The 21,172-nt window shown below is 38.9% G+C and overlaps 2 protein-coding genes and 1 pseudogene across 2 annotated transcripts; 2 read left to right on the top strand and 1 right to left on the bottom strand.

Annotated features, from left to right (window-relative positions):
* On the bottom strand, positions 1–9,943 carry LOC139137093 (protein-S-isoprenylcysteine O-methyltransferase-like). The gene is made up of 4 exons (XM_070705058.1): positions 9,691–9,943; positions 7,251–7,512; positions 5,087–5,304; positions 1–4,578 (listed from the first exon to the last, which is right to left on the bottom strand). The coding sequence occupies exons 1-4, from the start codon at positions 9,913–9,915 to the stop codon at positions 4,387–4,389; spliced, it is 897 nt and encodes a 298-aa protein (XP_070561159.1). The 5' UTR covers positions 9,916–9,943; the 3' UTR covers positions 1–4,386.
* A 235-nt stretch (positions 9,944–10,178) lies between these two features.
* Positions 10,179–12,151, top strand: LOC139137094 (centrin-3). Its single transcript, XM_070705059.1, has one exon. It carries the CDS (start codon positions 10,270–10,272, stop codon positions 10,771–10,773), a length of 504 nt encoding a protein of 167 aa, XP_070561160.1. The 5' UTR covers positions 10,179–10,269; the 3' UTR covers positions 10,774–12,151.
* A 5,146-nt stretch (positions 12,152–17,297) lies between these two features.
* Positions 17,298–18,487, top strand: LOC139137095 (centrin-3 pseudogene; annotated as a pseudogene).
* Positions 18,488–21,172: the final 2,685 nt, after the last annotated feature.

The following is a 21,172-nucleotide window of genomic DNA, read 5'->3' as shown; positions in this document are numbered from 1 at the left end:
TTCAAATGTTCCAAAATTTTATTGCTTGCTCCTTGATATATGCAAAATACACATGGCATTGACAATAATACGATAATAAAGAAAAATCACATCTCTGAAAATATATGAATGATAAATATTACATCTTTTGCATTAATGAACTTGTGTATACAAGTCTTTTTTGTCATTTTACACATATTCTACATCAACTCAGATGCTTTGATAATGTACATTACTCATCGTGTCTGTAAATTGACCTGAATGAATTGTTTTTCAGGAAGGGTGGGGGTGGGGGGTGGGTGACTGATTGCAAGGAGGAGAACAATTCGTGTTATGTGAAAAAAATTATGCAACTGTCATGTCAATTTCAATTTGACAGTTTATCCTTTCCTCCCCTCTACAGCGACGATGAAATGAACACAAAAAGAAATTGATTTGTGGCGTCGTAGTGACAAGATATTCTCATGTGAGTGAGGATATAAAAAAATGTTGTATTACAAAAAAAAAACTGCCAGCAGTAACTGAACATGGTAGCATGGTGGACGTATTCACATGTAATCCACAAATAAAATGCAATGGACGAGACGCGAGAAAGTTTGAAAGCGTGATCCTGTCTGCATCTGTCCGTACAGTTCATTTTATTTCAGTTGATGAGATATAACATTCAAGTCTCAATTTATTCAAAATAGAGTACACATAATTGCAAAATAATAAAATCAAGGTATGCTGTATATTTGCTGACTCCATCCTTTATCACCATGGTTTGGCCCAACTCCATTGTTGTCTACGGTGATTGCGGACCTTTCTACTGGGAATTTGGGGGGGGGGGTTTGAACAGATTAAAGAATTTTAAAAAGATATTATTGCAGAATTTGAAGTCACATGATCAACACTGTATGGCACCATTATATTGTACTCATCTATAATCTACAAAACTTTACGATAAGAGTTACAAAATATTTCCAACACAAGGCTAGGAGCATTAAGTGTTCTTAATCTCACTGTTTTGTTCACACATACATCTCATCCGACATAGAAACCTGACGAAAAATATGCATACATTTTAACCTGTTCACCACAATGGTTTGGTCCAAATCAAGTGTTATAAATGGGTGATTGTGGACCTGTCTACAAGAAAATCGGGGGGTGAACAGGTTTAATGTGCTGTGTCAGTAAATTGAAGTTTAAACAATTTCCTTCTTCACGCACACAAATGATTGCAAATGTTTAATTGCACTTTCAGAAGGACAAATCTCCATTTACTAGAAGTGCTCCATTTAAAGTTAGTGAAATAAAATTGGGAAATTCTTAGTATTTTGGCGGAAGATGGAATGGTAAAGTATAAACAGGAAAATAGACTTTGGAATGCCCCAGTATCCATGATTGGTGTTTTTGCTGGGGTTTAGCTACATGGCAGACCAAAAGATCAGATTTTTAAGGGCGCACCCTGGGGGGAGGGGTGGGGTTTAGACAGCGCCCTCAAACAGCGGATCTTTCAGTCTATTAGGTAAATGGGTTGGGAGTCCCATGGTAACATTTCTGTCGTCCCCTTATACATGTAGGATTTCATTGATATTCCCAGGGGAACCCTGGTAACATTTACCTAGGTACTGCCCGTAACAAAAACACAGCATGATGGATATAAATGGTGCTTTTCTTGACATGAAAATCCGTGTTCCATCCACTCACTAATTTTTTGCAACACGGCCTGCAAAAGTTCATGTAGTGAGTGTAAACTGTTTCTTGCCTGGGAGATAACTCTCAAGAATCCATTGTGTCACTTTGGTGTCGTGGTCAGTTCTGTAACAGTACAGTGACTTTTAGTGTGTATTCAATTAAATACACAATACATGTATCTGTAATGTTGGATGACGTTTTCAGTATTTTTGTTCTGACGAAACATATATTTTCTACTGTCCTCCTGGAAGTACAGCGACATAAAGCATCAGCCGTACAAACGCAATGCACTTTGCGTACAATATGCGATATTTTATTGTTGACAAATGAACTCTGGTCTGGACTGGAATTCATTTGTGAACAGTGACACTGGACATAGCACACAGACAACCTGTGCTGACACATACAATACTGAGCACCACAATTTCAACATGGCATCAGACAGACGGACAGCAGGCAGACAGACAGACAACAAAAATGCTGAAAATACATTAAAGGTTACAGCAAACAGAGATTTAAATTTCTGTTGTGATGTAGTTTTTGTAAAATTGATGGATTTCAAGATATCTTTCTACACAAAGTGTCTGATTATATAAGTCAAGTGCAGGTAAGTGGTGAAAATATTAAAATTCACATGTATAAAACTAAATTTTTGGAGCTTGGTATTAAGTGAATGTCAAAGTAAATAATATGCTAAGGTAAACTCAGACATTTGTTTTTCAGCCAATCACATGAGGCTTGCCTCTGCACACAAGTTAAACATTATGATGTTATCACAGTGAGAATTAATGAAATGAAAATTGAGATTTTGTGACCAGTGAATGACAAAATGACAGAAAGTTTTAACGCTGAAAACTTGGATGCAAACTCGTCTATAGCCAAAAGGACAGCATATATATCTGCACTTAATACTTTGCACCCTGCCTGAATGTAAATCTATGCATGGTGTCAAAGGTCAACAGGAGGTCAGGATTCAAAAGGTGAAGACAAAAAGTTTACGATTTCTTTTAACACACGCTTACATCAATTCCAAATGTGAAGTGTTGTCCACTCTTTTGAAACCTTTGGCATTATTCCCCACGATGGTAGTAACTTTTTTGCTTGTCTCTCTTTGCTTTGCTTTGAAAGCAATCTGTATAAAAATTTTTAAAATGAGGCAGTCTCAAAAATTGGAAACTTCGCGCATACCGTAGGGTTGGTAGCTGCAATTATTTCTGGTAATATTTGTAGTATTTACACACTGTACCGACAACAATTTGTTTGTCTAATCCCTGAAGCATGTTGCAATATTCAGTATTGTGAGTGTAGAATGCAATGTCATCTTTGTGAATTTCAATTCCAATGTTACTGTATTATTAAACAATTTCGATAAGCGCATGTACTTAGTAGTGTTCATATTTTAGCCATACATCAAAAATTGACTGCTGATCACTTTTTTTTGACAGGATATTTTCTCATAGAAAGTTTTCTTGTTGTTAAGGGGATATAACTTCATTGTACTCCCACAGCTGCCTATAAATGGCAATTTGTGTTCTGTTTCGTAAAACACTTTGGCTACTGCAATATTTATGATCTGTTTTCAGTGTGGACAAATCAAGTTTGTGGCGTTTATTTCAAGACTTGTGCAGGTTCAAAGCCAGAGACCCTGCTGCCTAATTTGAATGCTGGGAATACATTCTCCATCCCATAATTTCATCAGAATTCACTGATTGGACTGAAGAATGGGAGACACTGGTCTAGGTTAGAAAAGCTCTTCGGTAACTTGTTACCGTAAAATTAACCCGTTCACCCCAGTGATGTCTGCCAAACCCACTGTGATCAATGGCGAGTGTGGATCTGTACACTGGGAATGTCCGTGAACAGGTTTAAATAACACATGATACCTAAATATAAAATTTCACTAGAAAGATGGGAAAACAGCATTGCAGGTACTGTGTGCTATGGGCAAATCCATGTTTCATGAAATTCAGGACAGATAATACAAAACTTTCCACTCATATGAGAGTTGGGACCTCCCTCTTACTAAGCAGGAAAAAATTTCCAGAAAATTTAGTTGTAGGGAAGCAACACATGGACTTCAGGTAGAATGCGCCTACAATTCATTTTTAATCTACGGCATGTGAGGGCTCATTTTAAAGCTCTAGCAGTAAGACATATTTTCAGTCTAATTTATCGAAAATCGAAAATTTATTTTTCCCTATAGAGTTAACACAGGGATAGCGGCCATTTGAATTTCAAATATTGGTAAATGTCGGGTAATTTCTTCTCTCACACCAAAACTTGCAGGGTGACCAGTGACCCCTAATATTTATTTTTGATTCGGTGTGAGAATGTTGTGTTTCATTCAGGAGTAAAAGTCTTAAAAGTCTAAGTCTTTCACTTTTGAGGCGCATACTACCTTAGTGTGTGACATGAACACATGTACTTGTTGGATTGAGCTGCTGGGAAGAGCCATCGACAGGTGCAGCTACCGTCCCGGCAATATGCAACATTTCCACTACCAAACTTTTTGAGCAATCATATATGTTTTGAATAAATTAGCTGACATTACTCACATCAAAATGGGGGGTGAATCAGTTCACTGTCGAACACAACACAACACTCTACCTCTTCTTCTGCAAAAAAATTTCAGAAATCTGTCAACTATAAAAATGTGCCTCTAATTTTGTTGGAAAAGTCATCCTTTAAGATTCACAAAGGATTGAAAAATTTTTTTTTGTAAATATGAATTCAAATCCCAAAGCTTCGTATCGTGTAGCCTCGTATCCAGGGCAGACCAGTTCCCACCTTCTTCTGGTAGTCTATGTACTCCTCTCCGAAGAAGTTTAGAAGTAAGATTTCTTCGTCTTCGATTCTCTCATTGAAGAACTGCCACGATGCCACCGTGTATGCGACTAGACAGATTGGGTTACATAGCAGTAACTACAGAGAGAGAGAGAGAGAGAGAGAGAGAGAGAGAGAGAGAGAGAGAGAGAGAGTCAAATACAAACAATTTCATCGAAGATATCGCACTTGTCTGTAAACTGATCCAAGACATTTAAGTCACATTTCCCATTCATTACTTGACTTGAATTGACTTCAAAAGCTACTTCTACAAAACCTTAAAGCTATGATTTCTGTGGTTTTGTCTCAAAACCTAGTAATTATATCATAAATCAGTTGTTCCCAGGATGCAATACTCTTGTCTGTGTCGCACCATCTTGTGCAGAGATTTTTTAACAGGATTTCCCACGACTCAATAGGGGCATTCGGATGAAAGCCTCGAAGTGCAGTCTGGGTAAACGAGACTAGGCCTGAATTGTGATGATAAAAAGGTCAATTAAATATAGCATGTTCTAAATCGGATCTCCCCTATCCCCTTCATAAGCAACTCTAAAAATACCCCCAATTTGAATATCTTTGATTTTGACTACAGCTAGACAATCCTCACCTGCGTTGCTACACTCCACCAGAACCAACCCACGTAGGAAGGGTGCCGGCACCATGCGTAGATTCCGTGGGTCACCAGTACATGGTCTGGATTCCGCCTGCTCTGGATCATGTGGTTGAAACTGGTTCCAGCGGTGAACATAGCCAGCTTCCGAAGGACCTCCCCAAAAAGACAAATGGTCAAACCCACCAGACTGAGCCATTGTATTTGTTTAAGACCTTGTGAAAGAGTAGATAGGGAGACCAGCATTATGTTAAGAAAGCACATGCCTCAAAATTGAAAGACTAAATCTTAACCCTTTCACCACCATGGTTTGTCCCAAACCCATTATAATCAATGGTGAGTGTGGACCTGTTTACAGGGAATTGGGGGTGAACAGGATAAACTCAAAATCTCCTATGGGAAACTTTCAACCATTCTCTTATAAAATTAAAATAAAAATTGGGCATTAAAATGCAAATTTTCTTATAGGAAAAACAAATTACCTAAAATTTATTGATATTTGAAATTCAAAATGGCTGCTATCCTTGTATTAACTCTTTGGAAAAATTACATTTTCCATTTTCTCATAAACCTGCTTATCTCTTTCATCCCCATTTCCCAGTAGAGAGGTCCAACTTTCCCATCGGGAACAATGGCCTTGGGCCATACCATGACAGTGAACAGGTTTTAAACAGAACGGCAGGAGAGAGGGTGCTTACATAACATCTGGCATTTTACCAGAAACAAATGCTGACAAGCCGTAGGCTGATCTCCAAGCATCAAAACCTATACATGCAGTGGATCACAGTTGTATGTGACACCGATATCATGAATGGTTGGTTTGCAGACCGAACTTTTATTTCATGACAGTGAACAAGCACAGAACACAGCCTTTTCAGCCCCATTCAGGAATATGTCACACAGCAAATGTAAACCTTGGATTTCAATATTTGAAATTTGTGAAACTGAAGAAGAGCAGACGCAAGAAGTAAAGTAACTACCATTGGACAAACAAAAAATGTCTGCTTCCCAGTAACCTGACCTACCCTGCAAAAAACCCATCGGCCCTATACAGTTTTACACATTTTCGAAAACTTTCTAGTAAATTCTCTAAATTTTATAGTATTTCATGGGTCTCAGCCAACAAAAATAAAAATAAAATTGATTGCGACCAACCTACCCTAGTTTTCAGAGGCATTTTTAAAAATCTGACCTTAGGGTCATAAGATGTCTTGTCTCATTTTGACATTTCAGTCTCATTTCGACATTTCAATCTCATCTTATTGTCTCATTTCAAAACAAAAATTATCCTTTTCATGAACATAGTTTGACCTTAGGGTCATAAGATGTCTTGTCTCATTTCGACATTCAAAACAAAAATTATCCTTTTCATAAACATAGTAACAGTTTTAACATGCTGGGCATGATTTCACCTCAATATATATCCAGTTTTATGAGAGACACTCATTTCGGTCTTGGCCATTTCAAGAATTCGGCGAGAATAATCAAGCTTGTGCCCACACTGAACATATCAACATAATGTTAGAGCAAAGCGTCGCCTAGGCGATCGCTTTGCTGAACATCTTCGCACTGTGACCGACAACAAGCACGCATACCCGGTGGCCAAGCATTTTTGTACACCACCCCACCGCGGTCGGTCTGACATTGCAGTGTCTGCTATAATTTCCACCACCGAATCTACCCGCCATAAAATCGAACAGGACACTATTTTTAAACTCGGTACTCTGGCACCAGCCGGTATGAATGCATATTTTAACGCGTTTGATCGTTCCCTTGTTTGATTGGCTGTTTTTCTTTCTTGTGTTTTCACGTTTCTCTAGCGAGTTTTAGTACTGACGAAGGGTTGCACCCGAAACGTCTGTGCATTTTAGTCTCTGCTTTGCAAGTGTTTTATCTCCCGCTGGTCGGTTAGTATTTTACTGTATTTGTTTTAACTTTGCTCTTTATTTTAACGAGTACTGTATTTCCCGCTAGTCGGCCAATTTTTTACTGTATTCCTTCACACTTGCTGCAGTTTTATCCCTCTTTTGAGGTCATTTGTAATATTAGAGGGTCTAGTTGTTTCATAAAGCAATTGAGGGCCCCCTTCAAGACTAGCATTGTGCCCAAAATGAAGATAGGCCCCAGAGTCAATCAGGTGCACCAAAAATTGACGACTTACTTGGGAATATGAGAGTTTCAAGTATAAACTCAGTCCAGCTTGCCATGGCCGCCACATGATATGCTTTGCTGTGATTCAGCAAAAACGAGTCCAGTGTCAAACTCCGCGGGTGGTACAGAGAGGTGCAGAAATATTCTGAGAAGTGAAAGAAGCTGAGAATGCAGAGATACCATCCAAACACCGTCCAGTTTGCAGCTGCAAATGCACTGATGATGATTCCAAAGCTGAACACGAAACCCAGGAAGCACGCCCTGGTTGCTATCTGAAATAAAAACAAATATGAGTGGATGCATGTATGTTACCACTCAAATTATGAAAGCTGCAGTGATACTGCATAAAGCATTAACCCTTTCATCACCATGGTTTGGCCCAAACCCTTTATTATCAATTGTGATTGTGGACCCGTATACATGGCACTGGGTAGGGTAGGGTGGGCGTGAACAGACTCATGGCATTGGTGTGTCACAAACTTTTAGTCCCTCATCATTTATTTGGTAAGTTGGACCTCTGTAGTACAGAGAAGGAAGGATAAAACGGAAATATCAGTTTCGTCATCGATGGTTGAAACTTTTTTCAACTGTCTTTGCTTTCACAGTTGAAAAATAGTTTTAAAAGTCTTCATGTCATCTTTTCAAGCCTGAAGGGAGGCATAAACTTGAGCTATCCATAGCAATGAATGTGCATGGCATCTTCGTTTCTGGCAGTGTGCCAGCAAACATTACTGCGGTTTTTAACTCCATCAGTTTTACCTAGGTTCCCCATCAGTGTTTTTTGTAAAGGGCAATACCTGGTTAATTTTACGTGCAGAGTTCCCAGCCATGTTACCATGGTTCTCTGTGAATCTAATCCTATTTGGGGACAGTAGAAATAGTACAGTAGTTCCCAAAATAATTACTATGGTAACCAATCCTTTACAAAACACTGATGATCATTCAATTGGCCAGAAATATAAACAATTTTGTAGACTGCAGTATTGTTATCTTTTTAATCACCACAGTTAAGAACCAATTCTGGTTCCCATAGTAGAGCCAAACCTCTACAAAGGATGGGGGATGAAAGTTAACAGGGTCTGGTTATACACAGTTTCCTGATGCACCATCCTCTTACTTGGTAATGTTAAAGCCCCAGTAATGCTAACTTTTGAGCTAATTTCACCATTTTTATTTTGAATGTGAACCATCATAATTTGTTGTTCTTCTCCCCAAAGAATGTTGATACACAATATCAAGCTTGTCAACACAACCCCTATGGTTGTAAACTGCATTGTTATTGTTCAATGTGACTTTTGGTCTGGACTACAATTCAAATGCAAACACTTAACAATAACAATGCATTTTACACATTTGAATGATAACAATGCATTTTACACATTTGAATGATAACAATGCATTTTACACATTTGAATGATAACAATGCATTTTACACATTTGAATGATAAGTTGACAATCTAAATACTGGGTGTTTCAACATTCTTTGGAGAGTAGAATAAGAAGTTGCAATTGATTTATAAAATAAAAATAATGAAAAAATCACGAAAGTTAGCATTACTGGGACTTTAAGGAGGTAGGAAGAGAAGACGCACCTTTCTACCTCCTTGAAAATGTTGATATCTTAGCTAGGAGACTTATCATCTGTGTTGCCTGGCAACCGCAAGCGGAGGGGGAGGGGAGTACATACACAATAAGATGGGGCTACAAAATTTGCTCCCAGGGAACTATATTTTTGACGTACCAGAACCTTGTTCCCCTACAAAATGTGAAACAACATGTAGTTACTGTGTTGTGAATGCATTGGTTGGTAAACAGAAAACGATACATATAGTATCTATAATTACTCAAAATTACCAAAATATAATCAAAACAAAGTGAGCTTGTCGACTACTTGGTACTTATTAATAACTTATCACGCTAAAGCCATCAGGTGTAACCTGTACTCAAAACCTATAAGAACATCCAGACTTCTACAGCTTCACATATTAAAAAGAGCACAGGGCAAGCCAAGGGAACCTTAATTTCAAACTCAAATCTTGCTCACTTGTGAGAAGTCGTTGATCTTTAGTTCATTGTGTAGGAGTAGGATGTATTTATATTAAAGCAAGAGGACCATGCAAACCCAGCTTCGTTCCGTTCGACCGCCATGTGATAAGGCATGTTTTCTACAGAGGTCATATCAAATTGTTCACACCCTGTTGTCAAGTGTTGACAAACGGTCGACCTACCACACGCCCGGCTTTCTGCCGTGCCGTTGGGCAGATATCTTGAGCCTTTCTCATTTTCTGTATTTGAAAAAAAAAAGGGTTGACGTGCCTTGAATCTACAATGCAAAATAACGCAATCAGGAAGCTAATATTTGCTGTCTTGCTTGCGGTTTTCAGGGTTCAACTTTTGATTTTCGATCGTGAAACAAGTGGGATCATGTCTGTAAATTGGAATGCATTTACCTTCAATGAATAGCCCTTGTACCGAACGAGAACGATTGCAGCAACGACTGCGACGTAGCTGAGTCCTCCGATGAGGCCATGGCGAAATTCTGGTATTTGCACAAAGCCAATAGTAAATATGTGAATAAACGGCACGATCAAGAGCCCAGCTCCGAGAAAAAAACTTTGTAGGCAGACCCGCCTAGCAACTTCCACACTGACATTGATCGAATTGGCGGCAGCCATTTTGAATTTTCGCTTTGTTGATACATGTCCACTGGAACCCTCAGCCGACCCAAAGAAATACCGTGCCTTTATATATTCGAATTTCTCGAGAAATAACGTTTAAATTACCGATGATGTGATTAAGATAATTACCTCAACTGAAAATGGTTTATTTCCTCTTACAAAGCGGGGAGCTTCACGTTGGTTGGACTAGATAATATACGAGCGACAACGTTAGCTGGAGGCCTTTTTGCGAATTGTCATTCAGTTAAAGGATCTCAAATATCACTTAACCGCCATTTTGAAACTGAAAATTGAACGAGTAGGACCAACTGACAATTTTTCTCCGGAAAAACGTTATTTTCAACTCTGAAGATGAGTTTGTCACTACGCTCTGAGTTTTCCATGGACAAAGCTAAAAGGCGGAAGCGCCGGGAGCTGACTGAAGAACAGAAGCAGGAAATCAAAGAGGCTTTCGATCTGTTCGACACAGACAAGGACCGCTCCATTGATTACCATGAACTGAAAGTGGCGATGAGATCGTTGGGGTTTGACGTTAAGAAAGCCGATGTCCTCAAAGTGCTCCGAGACTACGACAGGGAGTCGTCGGGGAAGATATCGTTCGAGGACTTCAACGAAGTCATGACCGACTGGATGCTGGAGCGCGACCCGCAGGAAGAAATCATGAAGGCCTTCCGTCTGTTCGACGATGACGACTCCGGGAAAATCAGCTTGCGAAACCTCCGGCGAGTGGCGAGGGAGCTCGGAGAGAACATGAACGACGAAGAGCTCCGAGCCATGATCGACGAATTTGACAGAGACGGCGACGGCGAAATCAACGAAGACGAATTTATCGCCATCATGACGGGAGACACGTAAAGGTTCCGTATGTTGTCAGACATGATCGGACATGACCTATCGGCCGTTAAATACAGACATACAATAACAATGAGCAAATGACAAGACATCCCGCAAGCAGAGACCATTCGACTTTATATGCCATAAATATCGCCTCGAAAAGGTTATGAGCTCGAACAGCATTCAAATTTTAATGGAAACAAATTGCTACAAATTTAATGCGAACGCAGACTGTGGCGCCTTTTGTGAAGTCCCAGAATGCAGTTTTGATCAAACCATGGACTCCATCATAGTCAAACAGGGGGAAACAACAAAACGGTTCTGCGAACCCTCGTCGCTGTGGTCAAAGTCAGCGGATTGGCTGATAGAAATGTACATACATTGTAATATTCACCATTGTTTACGATGAATCCCAGTGTATGAATTACAAATTTCTTGTAGCTTTAGATTATTGATGTACAATACAACTGCTTTGGAATACATAACAACGATAAATAATTTTTTTCGCTCTCACATTTTAATGATTCATGCATCATCCATTACTCTGATTAAAAGAGGAATGAGCATGCGTGGGTAATTAAAATAATGAAAAGTAATTGGTCTTTATGCCAATGTGTGACAGCATTACATGGAAGTTTGAGTTCTGTCATTAACTCTTTCACTGTCATGTTTTGTATGAACAACATCAATCTGCTGTTCCATATCAATGCATGGACACACGACTGTCAAAGTGAAAGAATTAATGTGATGGATCAGATAATTGAGTCCCAGCCACTTTTATGGGCAAACAAGTCCCCACACCGAAGTGCCATTCAATTTAGCAGAATGATAGTTTGTAGAGACTTATGTTTTGTACATTCAGTTTTTTTCCTATCATCTTTTTTCTTTACTGCACTATTACATTTATTTATATGTATTTTGCTACAACTGAAAGTTTTTAACCGAAACCAATTGAACACAAGGAAAATTGTAAAAATGATGGCTACTGTGAAGAGACAGTCACATGATAGTCACGTGGCCGCATTCTGTGAACCATACATCTTGTACCAGTCCATTGCTGCATATGCAACAACCTTGAAATTTTCAAAGGTAGCCAGTTGACATTGCTAAAGACATGTGCCAGCCTGCAGGGCCATGCTTTACTCCCTTCACTGGAATTATAAGTCTGCAGCAAACTATTATCACAAACGTCCAGGAGAGAAGTGATTTATATCATAACAATGTATGTTGTTACTTGTGTAATCTTAATGTTTGAAGTCTTTGAAGTGTGAAATACACTCATTTTTTTGAAAAAAATATTTTGACTCCTTTTGCAGTACATGTTTTTCTACCCTGGTGTGTGTTATTACCATAAAGGTAAATTAAATCTTTACGGTAGATGGTGCATCTGGGACAGATATTTGGATTCTCAAACTTGTGGTTCATTTTAAAGGTCTTGGAGAAAGAAAAATTTGAGCAGCTCAGTTTTTCGGAAATCGAAAATTTGATTTTTCGCCATTGAGTTAACACAGGGATTGCGGCCATTTTGAATTTCAAATAACTTTTGATGATTTTTTTCCGCACTATTTTTATTTGAACTTCAACAGCAAGTTCTTGTTTATCTCTTCAAAGCATATTGAAACGCCCAGCAGCCAGCTCGTCGACACAGAACATATAGGTGTACAGTGCACTCTAATTGTTTACGTTCAAATTGTAGTCAGGACTTGGTAGAATTCATATGTCATTAAATAACAGTGTAGTCTACACATGTACAGGCTGAGTTGACAAGCTGAATACTGTGTATCTCAACATGCTTTGTGGAGTAGGACAAGAAACTGGTGGGCATTAAAAATAATGAAAAAAATCAACAGTTCAGTAATTTTGAATGATTTTTCCACTGTTTTGTCGTTCTACTCCCTTACAATTGTGGGGATACACAGAATTCAACTTGCCAACCCGCCTTCTATACATGTAGCTGCTGGCCCTGTAAGTGAGTATCTGAGTATGCTATGGCATCTCAGATGTTTTCAGACAGGCAGCAAGTCATGAGTGAGTAAATGCTCACACGGTCACCCATGACACTTTCCAAGTCCTGGCCTCAGTATTCCGAAACCAAACTAGAAGATAGCCCAGAAGGCATTCAGTCAGATGGATTACTATACCAGGCTCCAAAACCTCATTTAGATGTTCCCGAACGTCAGCAATTTGCAAGATCATTTTTTTCTGGTGGGTAATGCCCTCTCATAGCATTTACCGATCGAATCAGCATTTCTGTTGTGTTGAGGAAATACATGTCCTTCCTCAGAATATAGGGAGACAGACTTCGAGTGGCCATAAACATGCAAAGAAGTTGGCATATTTCCAGCTGCAGGTCCCCTTGCTTTCTCGCATTATCGCTCAATGTGTCTTCCTTGACATGTGACCTTTGACACACGTTGGTGACCTTTTCCAATTTTTTTTTCAACAACAAAAGGGCTTTCAGCGTGTGGAATCTGTTTTTGCTACATGGACATGTTTAGATATGAAATAGGCTTTTAAACAGAAAAAAATATTGGGATGCTATAGATACCGGTCATATTTTGAAGGACACCGCAAAGCCAAAATCACAGCATTGCCGACTCGCATGCGTTTTTCGTTAAACCTGTCTTCTTGTAAGTCATCTGCTGAGCTTATTTTTAACATAACATGTCTTGAATTGTAGCATTGGAAAGGCATTTAATTTAATTTTCTTTCAGACGACGTATTGTAATATGCAATATCTTCCAGTTTTTATAAAAACATGACCAAAACTTACCCATATACCCCAAACTTTGTATTGGAAATTACTGTCACAGCTTATCTCAAATTCTACCAATTTATCACAAAATGCAAAATTGTTATGGAAATTTTGATTATGCCGCGCCACTATTTGCTTTTGTGTATGCGCAATCTTCATTTTGCTGTCGGGGACATGCTCTTGACAACGATAAGAATCTATGCGTAAAAATCAATCCTTTACCCATCCGGCAGATCTTTGGAAAGCTGAGGGTTGTTTGATTACGAATTTATGACATAGGTATTTTATCTCACGTTAGATGTATGTAAGTACACGTACGTGTGTGTATGTCCCCAGGCCGTTTTGCTCCGCGACATGACATGTAAGAAATAATGTTGAATGACAATTGACAAACAGCAATTTATTGAACAAAGCCCACGAACATCTCAAGTAAAATTTTCCTCTGATGATTCCAAGAGCTCCGGAGATTTTTGACCATGACGAGAGAGCTGTTTAATTTTTTAGCTACTATAGACTATAGTCTATAGAAGCTATTGGGATGGGTATCCGTCCGGCGTCCGTCGTCAGTCTGTATGTATGAATGTATGTATGTATGTATGTATGTATGTATGTATGTATGTATGTATGTATGTATGTATGTATGTATGTATGTATGTATGTATGTATGTATGTCCGTTTGTGAGGCGTCTGTCCACTCAAATATCTTGAGAACCGCAGTACTCACTGATTTGATATTTGTTGTGTAGATGAAAAATATGATTTTGAGAAACTGTTTTTTTTAATTTTTTGATATTGTTGAAAATAGGCAAATTAATGCCAAAAAAGGTGTTTTTGGTAAAAAATCTTCTTTTTCATAACCGCTGGTCAGACAGCTTTGTTATTTGGTATACAGGTCCCTAGGGATAACCCAACTTAGATTTGTTCAAATTGTGATGAAATATGCAAATGTGTATTTTTAAGGAATTTTTTTGTCATTTTGGTCAAAATTTGACTTACATTGTATGTAATTCTTGTACTGTATAAACCCTATCAATTCACCCAGAAAAAATAATTAATATGATTTTAAATAATTGAATTTTGGTGTGGAATTATCAGAACGTTCAACTTTTTTTGACAGTTCAAAGTGAAATGCTTACCATCTTGGAGGATTGAAACATGTAAAGGCAACTTTCCTGAATCCCAACTTTGATATATTCTGAACCACCATTTATGTTATCTAAAAGAAATTGCTCATAATAGTTTGTCAGGATAGGGTGGTCAAATAAATAGAGATAGAGAAAGTTCTAATTTCCATTTACGGTTCACTTGGTAAGGATAAAATAAGATTACTTTTTGAGGAAAAAAATAGAGTGGTCAATTAAAAGGGTGGTCAAAGTGATAGGGTTTTTATGGTAAAGCTGGGCTGTAAGATTCCTCATGTGCTATTTATAGCAATTATGCAATCTGTGTAAACAGTGCAATGAAAGACTTAGTGTAACATGATTCCTTATAATGCTTTTGATGACCTTGAACTTCTTAAGTTACAAACATTTGTCTCTTCAGTGTGCTTTCTCTGAGTACGTACAGTCTCAACTTATTCAACAGAACTTACTTACAATTTTAATTTGAAAGTTAAACTGTGCTTGGTTAATTAATAGGATGAAAATACAGATATAGATAACCAGCTGTGCTGAAGATTCTTTATAACCTGACAGATATGCTGTTTTATTATGACGTAAATCTTGATTTAAGCAAGTCTTGTTTACTTTCGTAAACTCTTCGTAACTACTTTCGTTACTCTCGTTTATTTGCTATTATAGACTAATATAGTCTGATGAAATATGCAAATCTGGATTTTTACGGAATTTTTTTCCATTTTTTGTCAGGCCATCCTGAAAGGAGCTATCAAAGATATCCACCTTCTTCATCAATACATGTGTCACAAAAGGTTATTCTCTACATAACACAGCAGAGCTCTGTCAACTGTTGAGTCGCTTGTTTTTTCAAAACCGCTGGTCAGACAGCTTTGATATTTGGTTTACATGTCCTTAGGATGACCTTAGTGAGATAATTTCATACAGTCAGGAAATACTTAATTTTGTATCCATGTCTATAGTAGCTTCAGGGACTTTGGCCCTATGTTTATTGAATCTGGGAATTTCTTCAGAATTTTATGACATTAAATTGGGCAAGGAAGTATTTACGATCGATTACGAATCATTTCCAGGGGAAAACGCATCATAACTGGGGTAAATGAAAGCGGCGAGCTCGAGGTACAATTTTTTTCATCTAACCCGGCCTTACTTAGTTTTAGCACAATTTTGACACTTCATTTAGGCTTGCAACTAGATGTCACAAGTGCAAAGTCATTACAAGAGAAAACCTGCCTGCAAGAATACCTTTCTAGTGATGATTCGAACATATTCCCAAGTTTTATGGAATAAACGAGGTTTTGAAGAAAGTGTTTCACTTACCGTACTAAATAATGTATAACACTGTCTGAATCGCGATCATGACAAAACGGGTAAGAACAAGAGCTATTTCACTCGACATTCTATGGTCCATGGGCGTTCAACGCCTCCAGCGCTGATGCCAAAGTGCACCAGCGTTTGAACCTCAGTCGGCTGATACAGTCTATGTCCGAGTCAAGAAAATAATGCCTGTATAAAAATTAACCGAGTCGGAAGCCAAGTAAATGATCTATGGATTCCGTGTGACCGTCATATACCCACTACACTTGACGAAAAGTTTGGCATTTTGTCAGATATTAATGCGCCAATCATTTCATAAACACGCCACACCATAGAAATACAAGAATTTACTTTTTGTAGAGGGTTTAGTAAAACACTCATTCACTCATTTGTTTTTCGAAATACGTGCAAAATTGATAAAAAAACCGTTATTTATTATCCGAAGACATACACTTTACGTCTTGGATGAGCACACAGGGGTCCATCAGACCGAGTGACGAAAATGGTAATTTCAATTCAAAGATGTAAATTTACAGCGCTTTCTGCTTGGTTATTGTCGTATTATTTTTTTCTTTATACTTTGTAAAAGAAGGGAATATAGTTGCATTTTTGACTCACACGATTTTCGTGAGTTGCCCAAACGCTATATTTGAATGAGGTTTTCAATTATATAACTATGCTAGGCCTACGATCAAACCACAGTTTTACAAGGGTTACAAGTCACTGAGAAAATGGACACTAATCCTGAAACTATGACACCTAAATGACCTAAAGTATGCCTTAGAACGATATGACAACATTTCATGGGTTGAACACAATTGAAAACAACCTAATAGCTTTACAATAGCTTTCTTTCTGAGAACCCAGTAGATACCGTTGGTGATGACAATCAATTTTGATCACGTAGCTGACATCAGCGGCCGATTGGGTTACAACAATTTTGACTGAAAGGTTGACACTGTTGCAACATTCTTTAAAGTTCTTGCACGGACTCGGAGAAATCGCCAGCTCGCAATGGTTTTTATTCCAAAGTTCAGGTTGCATTTAGAGCACGCCACGGTGTGCACCTACGCATGCGCCGTGTACGGTCTGCCAATGTCCCTTTGGCGCAAATCACTAACCTTCAAATTTCAACTACATTCCAACAATTCCAACAAAATGTGGAGAGCTTTGCCTTCGACGGATTGATAAATTAAACTTGCAGAAAATATTTCGACTAAATATATCTGTTCGCCAGCGGAGTGTGAGTATAAGGATTTATCCTGAGAGTGCGGTAAACAAGACGGGATTAAATATCTTGACTCGACAAGCACGCGGGTTGCAACACAATATTAAATTTCAGCTTTTCCAAACGGTTGACACGAACAATTTACTCGCCGGTGCACAGGTAAAACAGTGGTTCAGAATTCGAGCAGAAATTTACTCAATAACCAGAGTTTTTCGACCAACTTAGAAGTCAACATGCTCTCCTTGACAAAAGCCAAACGAAAGGGACGACGGGAGCTGACGGAGGAGCAAAAACAGGAGGTGGAAGAGGCATTTGAAATGTTCGACACTGATAAGGACGGACAGATCGACTACCACGAGCTGAAGGTCGCCATGAGGGCACTGGGTTTCGACGTGAAAAAGCCGGACGTCTTGCGAATCTTGCAGAACCACGGCAAAGACGCTACAGGGCGGCTGAATTTTGAGGAATACTCGAACGTTCTCAGAGAGTGGATTCTTGGCAGAGACCCGCAAGAGGATTTCATGAAGGCGTTCAGGATGTTCGACAACGACGAAACGGGCAAGATCAGCGTTCAGAACCTGCGCCGCGTTGCCAGGGACCTGGGCGAGAACATGACAGACGACGAGCTTCAGGCGATGATACACGAGTTCGACCGCGACGGCGACGGCGAAATCAGCGTCGACGAATTTTTCGGAATCATGACCGGAGACGCCGTGTGAGGGAGTTTCCATGACAACTTCGGTACCTGCCACGCTGTTGTGGAAGCAATCACGTGACTTATGTTCCGCCTCGCCCTGCGAAATTAAGAGAGTACCGAACAAGTCTCACGGAAGCTGTGAACTGTACATAACGTTTTCTTTTATCCCAAGCCATCATGAATTTTTACCATTTTAAAATACACACAAGAAAGTTACTTGGATAAAGAACGTGTCACATAGTTACAGCATATTTAAAATAGACTGTGAGTATATAACATTATTGACTTTTTATTTCATCCCGTAGATAATTTACTTTGTCATGTAACTTTGCTCTGAAAGGGTTTACGTACACAAGGCGACTGAAAAAATCTTCAAGCAACCTGAAATTAGCTGGTTAGAACAAGGGAATTAACTATTTTATATCTGTAAGGGAGGCAAAATAATTTAGGAAAATTCTTGTCTTAGTTATTTTCTTGTGTTGCTTGCCAAAAGAAACAATCCCCTTTACCATGCATTCAGCAACTTAGTTCACACTTTATAAATTCATTAATTCTTAAATAATATTCAAGTGAATGTGATGTTTACTTAACTGATAAACGTATAACTTTGTAAATAAATCAACATCATATTGCTTTCTCGTCAATTGACACTGGTTTCCACATTTTATGTCAATTTATGATATTTCTGTAACCTTTCCTTGTCTATTAATCGATGAATGAGAAGACAGGGTGTTCATAGACTAGACTCGAGGTTCCCTCGTGAGGGCGCTCTCTACGCTCCATAAGAGCACAGAGAAACATTGACAGAGTGGCAACACTTGCATGCCTTTTGTTCCATGGTCGTCTCGGTAGACTATTGGCTTTTCATATTAAAATGAGCTTCAAAGGTGTTAAACTTTTTAGAGGCTTTGTTTGTGGTTGATAATTACACGAGATTATGCGAAAAATACGACGAGATGGCATCGTACTGCCAGTCGCATAGCAACCATAGTTACTTTGTGAGCTCGCAGGCCAGAAACACTGCTTCACGCCAATCAAAACATAACACGCCAGCAGTTTCATAAACATGTCCTTCCTTGACGCACGTGTAAAAGAGGGTATGACTGACCGTAAACCATTGAGTAAAACCAGACAGTATCGATAAAAGACTTTCAAATTTGGTTCAAACACACTTATTATATATTCATAAAAATATGAGAGGAATATTTAAAACGGTAAAACTCACTTTCCTGAAGCTCAAAACACTCCCGTTTTCGCCAGCACGTCAATTCTGCTCAGCACCACACGACAACAACAACGCAAACTTTGCCGAACATACTTTCGCTTAACAATTGGCGAAAATCCGAAAATTACCGAATGATTCATGGTCGGTACTCTTCGGAAAAGAGAGTCGAGAGCAACCTGAGGCGAGGCGAACATGGATGGGTTACGTAACCGCTTCACGCCTTAAACAATACCCGTTGCGACTCAGTCTATGTTTCTCTATGATAAGAGGAAGGGAGCGTAGAGCGTCCTCGAGCGACGGATCTTTCTGTCTAGACAAGGGGAGCGTAGAGAGCGTCTATATGAATTCTAGTCCGGACCAGAATTCAGTTCAATAATAACACTAGGCCCTACACATACATAAGCTGAGTTGATCTGTTGAAAAAATGGGTATTTCGTCATGGTTTTGGGAGGAGATAAGGATACTGTGCTTTAAAAACAGCAAAATTATTGGGAAAGACATCCGAAGTTACAATTAATGGAGCTTTAAGCTATTGTTCTTCCGGTTTTACAAGTAAGAACACTTAAAAAGTTACATTTCCTGTGCATTGCCAATATTTGAATACCGTTGACCCATATCGCATCTCGTTCTCCGGCGTGTTCCCTACACAATCTGGGAGTCATGGGTATCGGGCTCTTGGCAACGGTAACTTCACGGGATCAAGCGATGTCTAGGTTGGTCCGATAAGATGTTGGTCTGCTCTCAGTCGAGTAATGTACATGTTTAGTTCATATCGGACAATATTGAATATACAAAAAACAAAACACACAAAAAAACCCCCGAAACAACAAAACAACTGAAACAACAATGCAACAAGTTTTTCGTCATTGCTTTTCGCCGTTGTAACGTAAAAAACAGCGCCCGGAATGTGATCAGCGGTTGACATTCAATCTACATGATTTGCTCGTTATAATTCTAGGCAGGCGCGAAACTTGGTCAAACAAACGATGTTGGATTCTCTAAAGTTGTGGACGGGACAGGAAATGTCCGAATCCAATTGACAGAGGAGGAGGGGACATGCAATATTGCAGAAAGTCTATATCATAACGCAACATGTGGCGACTCAAAACGTATCGGCAAAGTGACATTGAATCGCAACTTGTTGTGAAATCCCGGAACAAAGCAAGAGAAACATAATGCCAATATATACATATACATACACAAATTATGCTTTCATACATGCATCCTATATCAATTACATATATATGTAGGTCCGCCTATCGTCGCATCTGTCTTTCTGTCCATTTAAAGGCATGGTTCAGGCGTCAGATTGTCTTGCCAGGAAATTTACTCATTAGATTACAATTTCAATGGAAAACAAAAGGCTATGACACCTTCATAATCCTCTTACAGACTAGAACAAACTCGATCCCTTGGATCGAGTCCCCTGCTTTTAACTGTCTGTCTGTCCGTCCACCCGTTTTATTAACCTTTTTAGCACCAATCCACCTGTTGCGCCAGATACATAGGAAACAGAAGGTATAGGGTCTATAGTATAAGCTGTTGACTTTGTCAATTAAGTTAATCCGGTGATAATCTGGTGACAGCGTCCACAGATTAGTAATCTACCCTTGTTTGCTTTTGCACATTAGGCAATCAAACGCATCAGATAATAGACGCAACAAAGTGACAAAACTTTGCGTAAGATTGTCCAAGGATAAATACGTGACACGGGAAGGAGAAAAAGAGATCGGTACAAAACCAGACATCGTTACAAGACCAAGAAACCAAACGTTGGCAGTATAAATCTTTATTGGCAATGCATATCATAGTCAAACGTATTAAAGTAAAATAAACAATAGCAAGAAGAAACGTGCTGAGACCAAGACACCCTATCCCCGGGGACGGACATGTAAGCAATCCCCTATGCATCTAGTAGGATAAAACCAAATATATGTAGGAAATACTAAAGACAACAAGGAAGTCGTAAGAACCATGGAGCTACTACCTCCATGTAAGAACGAAGACAACCCCCAAAAAACATAAAAACCCCAAACAAACAAACAAACAACAAACTCCCCGCCCT

The sequence above is a fragment of the Ptychodera flava genome, chromosome 7 (genome assembly GCF_041260155.1).
Source record: "Ptychodera flava strain L36383 chromosome 7, AS_Pfla_20210202, whole genome shotgun sequence".
Classification (NCBI taxonomy): domain Eukaryota; kingdom Metazoa; phylum Hemichordata; class Enteropneusta; family Ptychoderidae; genus Ptychodera; species Ptychodera flava.
Note: the sequence above shows the minus strand (reverse complement) of the source record. Positions and strands in the feature narration are given on the sequence as shown.